This window comes from Cibotium barometz, chromosome 11, assembly GCF_041138505.1.
Source record: "Cibotium barometz isolate CiBa-2024 chromosome 11, ASM4113850v1, whole genome shotgun sequence".
In the NCBI taxonomy this organism is placed as follows: Eukaryota; Viridiplantae; Streptophyta; class Polypodiopsida; order Cyatheales; family Cibotiaceae; genus Cibotium; species Cibotium barometz.
Genome location: NC_141056.1, coordinates 4356065 through 4363665, shown reverse-complemented (window position 1 = coordinate 4363665; position 7601 = coordinate 4356065). Strand labels below are relative to the sequence as shown.

At 41.6% G+C, this 7601-nt stretch overlaps 1 protein-coding gene across 2 annotated transcripts; it reads right to left on the bottom strand.

The window, feature by feature from the left end:
* Positions 1-3989: 3989 nt before the first annotated feature.
* LOC147633671 (uncharacterized) lies at positions 3990-7110 on the bottom strand. 2 transcript variants are annotated; one of them, XM_086804654.1, is made up of 8 exons: positions 6078-7110; positions 5795-5947; positions 5511-5674; positions 5283-5426; positions 5006-5183; positions 4822-4866; positions 4636-4726; positions 3990-4514 (listed from the first exon to the last, which is right to left on the bottom strand). In XM_086804654.1, the coding sequence occupies exons 1-7, from the start codon at positions 7023-7025 to the stop codon at positions 4667-4669; spliced, it is 1692 nt and encodes a 563-aa protein (XP_086660780.1). In that variant the 5' UTR covers positions 7026-7110; the 3' UTR covers positions 3990-4514; positions 4636-4666. The 2 variants fall into 2 exon arrangements, with proteins under 2 accessions (XP_086660780.1, XP_086660779.1); XM_086804653.1 differs by having other exon boundaries at positions 4044-4549.
* Positions 7111-7601: the final 491 nt, after the last annotated feature.

The window sequence follows — 7601 nt, the reverse complement described above, 5'->3', positions numbered from 1 at the left end:
ATTTTTAGATTATTATTAATCAAATGTTTCAAAACGTATTTTTTTTATCATGATTAGTTTTGGATTACTAATAATCCAATGTTTCAAAATGCATTTTCCTGATCATGATTAGTGATAATTATTTTTTGATTTTTATTAATTTAGTTTTTTTTCAAAATATATTTTCTTGATCATGATTAGTGTTAATCATTCTTAGATTAAAGATTTTCATAGTTTTCAAAATGCATTGTCTTTATGTTCTTGAAAATCTTCTATATTTTCTTGAATTTTGAAAAAATTCTACATGAATTCTAGTCTATTTTCATCAAATCTTTACACAAACCCTAGTTTCTTGCTAATCATTGACAAGGTATTTTGAGTTCTTTACATTCTTGGGGAGATTCTTGGTTGTGCAATTTTTGGTGAAAGATCCATCAAGAAAGGTGCTGATTATAAAAGGAATTGGAGACATTATAAATATTACAGATTTTGATACAATTTTCAATAACAATCAACAGATTGAAGATCTATTACAGTTTTCTTGCAGAATTCAAGGTTAGTTCAGAGTTATTATTTAGAATATAATTATGTGCATATTATAGTTATGTGCAGATTATTACATAACAAGTGCATAAATTTACAATTCTGTTACAAATTTAAACAAGCTTATGTTACAAAATTATAATGATTTCAAAGAAAATTTCAGATTGGAGTATATATTATATACTCTTTGAAGCTTTGAAGAATCTTGGTGCATATTTATAAAGATTACAAAGACATTGTGCAAATCAAGTTTTCTTCATAGATTTGGAGCAAAGTTTTGTTACAAATCAAGTCTACAACAATTTCAACAATGGAAAGCTTGAACAGATTTCAAATCTATGCCTGAAAGAGGTATAAGTATCTTATCTTCATCACCTATTGCCTTTCTGTTAATCTTTGTGCAAATCTTTAAATCCTGATAAAGATTTAAATATAGAAGGTAATACAAGTAATTTGTGATCAAGAAAGTGATTACAACAATGGATTAGTATTAATCCTCAAAAGATTAGTAGTAAACATGACAATAAAATCAAGATGGAATTCTACATCATAATACAACCTTTTCATCTCATCGAGCTTTGTTTTCATAAAAGACTTGCTTATGTGCAAGCAAGGGTGGCTTTTCTAGCATAGCAATGCTCATGGGAGGCCAAGTGGGACATACATGAAGCATTCCTTGAAAATCCTGGTGGTTCTTTTTGCCAAGGAATGGCGAAATTACAGCACAGCTCACAACATATACTTCTACTATGACAATGGCTTGACCGAGCACATGGGTTGAAGGAGATAACTGAAGAGCAGTTGCTAGCTAGGCTCTTATCACAGCAAGCCAGCTCACTTTTAGCAGCACAACAAACCAAGAGCTACATGGATAGGACTGTCTTGAAGACATGACCACATCATTGAACAAGAGCACAAGGTTTCTCATATCATCGCCTTATGGCTCAGTGCAAGCAAACCTGACGGAGCGTCCTTTCTACCCTTCAATGAATCCTAAAAGAATGGGAATGTTTTGACACTGCTAAGAATTTGACAGGGTAAACAAGTCTTCACATCGCCATCATCATTTGCTAGAAGGTCGCAGAGTTTCAAGCAGCATTCATAGTGTGTGGGATTCATGCAACAGCATGTATGTATGTATATGCTGCAAGGTGCCTTCCACAAAGCTCGAATTTGCCAGGCTCTAGGCTTTTTCACAACTGCATGGTGCCTTCCACAAAGCTTGAGTTTGCCAGGCTCAAGAAAAGAGAGAGAGCAACGCCGCCTTCAACAGAAAAAAAAGAAAGGATAAGCGTCCAGCAAGGCATCGTCAGTTCATTGCAGGAAAGGCTCAACAGAGCGCAAGCATGGTAGCAGGGCACCTTGGCTTCGTGCTTGCATGGCTGAGTTGGCACGGCTTCCATGCAGTGCATCGTACATGGCTCACTGTAGCGGTTGGTGCAGCGATGGCCATAGCTAGATGCTTGAGACCCAGCGTGGCCTGAGGAGATGTTCACGCCGCCTCAAACTGCAACTGAGGAAGGTCCCTCTGTACAAGATCACCTCCAGATCAATAGGAGCGTCTCACAAAGACGATGGTGTTTGAAGCGTCTACAATGGCCATAGTCTAGCCATGACGGAGACTAAGTCTCTAGGCATCATCGACATGATCATCGACATGAGGAACCGAGTGTGCAGAGAAGGGAAGATTTCGTTGGCAACGTGAGTGGTAGAAGGGGCAACCAAACAAGAGAAAGTTAAGCACACAATTATTATAGCCGTCTTTCTCTTTAGGTTTTCCCTTACACCCTCCTTATTCAACCATCCACACCTCCTACTCCCTTGATTTCTTTTGACCATTTACCCTTGCCCACATTTTATACTCTCCTTTACCCTTAAACTTTTTGGGCATGTGTCACACATTTAGGAGATTTTGTGACTTGGTTAACTCACCTTAGGGATTGTTCCTATGACATTAAAAGAGCCTCCTCCCTCCCTCACTCTCTCTTGGGATTATTCGTATGATGTTAAGAGTCTTCTTCTCTCTCCCCCTCTCCCTCTCTTAAACACACTATTTTCTCAATCTCTCTATTTTTCTCTCTTGCCTCCCTCCCTCCTCCTCTCTTAAACTCTCTCAAACTGGCCAACTCTCTCTCTCACTCACTCTCTTTCTAAGTATCTCTAGCTCTCTATTGGATGGGCCCTCTCTCTCTCTCTCTCTCTCTCTCTCACGTTCTAACTCTGTCTTTCTCTCTCTCTCTCTCTCTCTCTCTCTCACTCACTCACTCATTCTTTGCCTTTATCTCTCTCTCTCTCTCTCTCTCTCTCTCTCTCTCTCTATAACTTACTCTCTAATTCACTCACTCCTCTTATTATCTCTTTCTAACTCTCTCTCTCTCTCTCTCTCATCCAAGCCAACTCCCTCCCTCCCTCCCTCCCTCTCTCTCTCTCTCTCTCTCTCTCTCTAACACTCTCTTTACCATTCTCTAACCTTCTCTCTCTCTCTCTCTCTCTCTCTCTCTCTAACACTCACTGTTTCTCTAAGACTCTCTTTTTACCTTTAACTCTCTAACCCTCTCTTTGTCTAACTCTCTAACCCTCAAATAATGTTTCTCTCTAACCCTCTCTTTTTACCTTTAACTCTCTAACCCTCTCTCTGTCTAACTCCCTAACCCTCAAATAAGATATAGTAGTAGTAGTATATATATCTATACCTCTAAGTCTTTGCTTAGAGGTCGGTCCCACCTACGGTGAACGGGACGAGCAGGATGGCAAGGATGCTGTCCCGCGATGCTATTGGGGATCCTCGGAGGGTGTCGGATAAACCCTACTAGCACTGATGAAAAAGCCAGGTGAGTGATAGTGGGTGAAGAGAGTTTCATGTCCATTTAGAGTGCTGTTTCATCCATTTTCATCCCTATTTTTGAGTATTCCTTCCCTCCTCACTTGGGACAACTGAAACCGGGGTTTTTTAATAATCCTCGACTATTTTTCCGTGCTCCAGGCGGGACACAACTTAGTGTCTAGTTTGAGATCGTGAGTTTTACCCCAAAAAATCGATTTGCCTTTCATAAAAGCAAGCTATTAAAGACGAAAGAAGCCAAATAAATTTCAACAAAAAATTATCTGCAAGTTCTCTTTCTTGCAAGAGGAAAAATTGGGAAAATAAATGTTGTTTCAAACACAATAATAGGTATGTTGAATATTTGAATGTTCTCTTTCAAAAAAAATTACCTATTGAGAGGTAAATTTTACCTGTGTTTGAAAAACTATTTTTTTTCTCTTTGAAATTCGCAAGTTCCGACAATGATCCCGGCAACTGGTATCTCGTGGCACCGAAGAGGCAGGGACCAGTTTGCACCTCTACAGGAGTACACGATCTAGTACTGTTTGTGTGGACTTGGCGGCCTATAAACTTGGGCCTGGACTCCAACAATTCAAGCCTTTTGTGCAACAGGTAAAATCACAGATGATAGTACATGTCAAACAGCAAGATCTGTGCTACATGATGCAGGTCTAGAATGCTGAAAAGGCTCGTCACATTAGAGTTCTGTAAACACTAAAGAGGTCTGGTGGTTCTCTCCTTTTCAGAAAATCTAGCACCTTTTTATCCACTAGAACATGCCGCACAGCTTGTGTGACTCTACAAATCTGTAAAGGTGTGTAGTGCTTCTTCTACCAGGGGTACATTAGTTTTCCAACTTGTTTGACATTCATTCTGGTGCATGTACATCCTGCAAATTCTGTGTACCTTAGCCAGAAGTACAAATTCTTAAATTTCAACACCTTGCTGCTTTCGTTCACAAGTACAACCTAATAAAATACTCTCAGCATGACAACTCAGTAATGATAAGACATTCATACTGACAGTACTTGATCATTAGACGCCTGTGCTGAGCTTCCCCAGTTATATCACAATACCGAAGTATGGATGCCAGTTCTGACAATTATACCAGAGGCTGTAGAGTCGTTTCAACATGTCATTAGAGTAGCTTTCTGGATACATGCGGCCACTGTGTATTCAAAACAACCAAATACTTGTCACTTCCTGCAGAGAAAAATGATATGTCTTTTAGTGTGAACTATGACATAAGGAATGAGAAGAATAGAGTGTTGTAAAAGGCTGGCCCTCACCTGATGAGGCAAATGAAAATCTTCACTGATCTTAGATGCTGGGTGTAAATCTTGGAATGCACGTTGCTTGGCTAAACAAAAGATCCAATCGCTGACCTCCAACAAAACCCAAGCATTCATTAAGACTATTGCTACTGCACATTTTTAGTGCAGGCCTGCAGACTATGCAGCACTTTCATCAATTACCTTAACACAACTTGTCATACAGTCATTTGCACATCCTGTCCAGTTCTGCAAAGTGAAAAGACGTAAGTTTGTAACATGGACCTCCTCTAGCTTCTGATAAAGAAAGAGTGCACTCTTGCTATGTAACAAGAACTGCTGATTGAAGCATCCTGCAATCAATTTTAACTGACTGCTCATCAACAACCTCCATCAATACAATAGGTGGAACTCTCTTTAAAATCAGACATGTGAGGAAAACCGCCGAAGCAGCAACAATGGATGCTGGGAAGCGAAGAATCTCATAATCAGTCAATGAAAGGCAGAGAATGGACATTGCAAGCATCTGGATCTCCCTATCTTTTCTGAAATCCTTGAGGTAGTGCCTGCACCAGGCCAAAATCCGCATGATAAGCTGCTGAAAGTTGACGATAAACTAAATTAATGCATTGCTTTCACAATATCCAAAGTAGTTTACGGTTTACCATATAAATGTGGCAGCAGTGGGGGTTGAACATTCAAAGTTGACAATTTTCAATACAACTGTCTCCATCCAGACTATCTGTTTACTTGTAAAGCATGCGGTTTGCCCAATTTCAGTACAAATGTCATGCATCACAGAGATTATACTGCACGTTTAAAAGTTCTGTGAGGGCTCTGTTGAAGACCTAAATTATGAAACTGCACCAACTAACAAATACCCCGACTCACACCTTGAAAATTGAGTCTCTTCTATTTTTGCCGCAACACACATGCATGCAACTCCAAGCAGCCAAAGTATCTTGCGATTGATCAAAGTTTCAGAAGACAGGCAACGATCCATCAGGTTCACTGCTCTGAAAAGAGTATCAAGCTGATATTTGTACTTGGACGCATGCTATAACGAGGCACAAGCAGAAACGATTAGCGAAGTCTATCAAAACACCCCACCAGAACTGAAACATGAGAAGCAGTACAAAAGGCCCCCATAATTCTTCAGTAAAGGTACGCAGCTTGCCTGAATGTGCCAAATTACTACGAAATAACGGTGAGGCTCGTATATCCGCGTGAAATGGCTTCTGTCCAGGTAACCCCATAGAAGGGGAAGCCCGTGCTCTCTCTCACGCATATTCAACAGCTTGTCTTCGTCTAAGCTACCAACATGGAACATCTGAAACCAAAAAGGCACAAAAGAATGACTCCATTGTGAACGTTCGAGCTATATTCTAAGTACACGAGCCGTTTCAATCAAGAATGTAAACAAATCTCCGGAACAAAAGAAAGGGAACAATATATCGTACCCCGCAACTAGTTTCTGAATCGATTAACGCTGTGAAGCCCCAACCTTGGTTTCTCATAATCTGTTGAAACATCAGATTTGGAGATGAGGGGATCAGGTTGACTCTAGGAGCGCAGCTTAACGCGGTTTCATAGTTGTTGTAGTAAAAAGAGCCATCTTCCTGAGATAAGATGAACGTAGGAGAGGCAGAAGCAGCCCCCACCGAGACACAATCGTCCTGCACACTTCCGGCACTGTCACCATCCCGGATGATGGGAGAGAGAAATTCGGTGCTGTTCTGGAAACGTTCGGTCGGTTTCTTGTTGCAAAGCAACTCTGCATCAGAGGAGGAATCCAGAACCAGGCAAATAGGAGTGATCTGTTCATGAAATTTGGGGGCAGAAGAAGCATGGAGAGACTCCGCTACGCCGAACGGCAGAAATTTGGTCGGCGTCTCAGAAGGTGAAACCGCGATTTTGTGGCCGTCGATGTGAGGGCCGCAAGGAGAATCAGAAACACCGTAAGAAAGCTCTAAATGGGGCTTTTCGACACAGCCGGTGGAGCCAGAGCGAGAAACATGATGTGCACCGAAGAGAGAGCAGAAAGATATAGTGGAATCAGAAGCTGCATCTGCAGAGGCGATATACTGCGAAGAACTTCCGTCGAGGTTGCACAGATTTGGGTAAGACGCCAGAAAACTCGAGCTGCTGAGGCGTTTCTTGGAACGCTTCGGTATGTGGTCGAAGGAGCCTTCGACTTGCAGACAAGGAATGGCAGGTCTCTGCAACGCCTCTTCGTCGACGATCGATTGGCCTGAGATGATGCGAGGCCTGCTTTCAATGAAGCTCCTCCTGTGATGGCTATAGCGCCTCCGCCTCCTGCAGGCGCCCTTGCTGCTGCGTTCCTTCATCTGCAACGCCAATGCCGACCTCTCAAGCGTCGACACGGGGAGTTTCTGGTGCTGCAGCATGTTGTTGAAATTCTTGCGCTCGATAGGCGCTCCCGCTTCTTGGCCTTAGCGCTGGATTTGGAAAGCGATTCCATGGGACTCCTCTCTCGCAGGAGGAGCTGCCTACGCACCAGGACCAAATACCCTGCCACATAGGACGAAGAACGTGTAAGAGGCTGTTCATGCGAGTTAGGAACCTAACACCTTGCCCATGCATCATGAATCGAGAATCCGAAAGAATGTGTCAAGGCTTCGAGTTGGAATGAAGGCTTCATTATGCTATTCATCGTGTTTAGTCCACGGAGGCTTTTGGAGGGGTCCATTTCACCTTTTCAGTCAGGATCATTGCATCTTATACAGGCATTTCACCTTTTCAGTTATGATCAGTCCACTGGTTTTTATGCCATCTGTATCTATTTTTGCAGTTCGAAGTGCTTTTGGGTATGTAGCTAAATCATTTATTTAGTTGTCTTCAGGGTCCCCCCATGGACCTTCCTCATGGGGCGCTGTAATCTCACCTTCTTTTAATATATTTTCCTGTTTTTACTATATAAAAAAAGTATCCATCCTTCTATTAAAATTTTTACTTTTTTAATT

What these genes read in the sequence shown, in the direction of transcription:
- LOC147633671 (XM_086804654.1), bottom strand. Translation starts at nt 7,025, where the DNA reads ATGCTGCAGCACCAGAAACTCCCCGTGTCGACGCTTGAGAGGTCGGCA. An exon ending in ATTCAGAAACTAGTTGCGGG is followed by an intron (nt 5,948 to 6,077) that starts GTACGATATATT and finishes TTTTGGTTTCAG; the next exon opens with ATGTTCCATGTTGGTAGCTT. An exon ending in ACTGCTGCCACATTTATATG is followed by an intron (nt 5,184 to 5,282) that starts GTAAACCGTAAA and finishes GGCCTGGTGCAG; the next exon opens with GCACTACCTCAAGGATTTCA.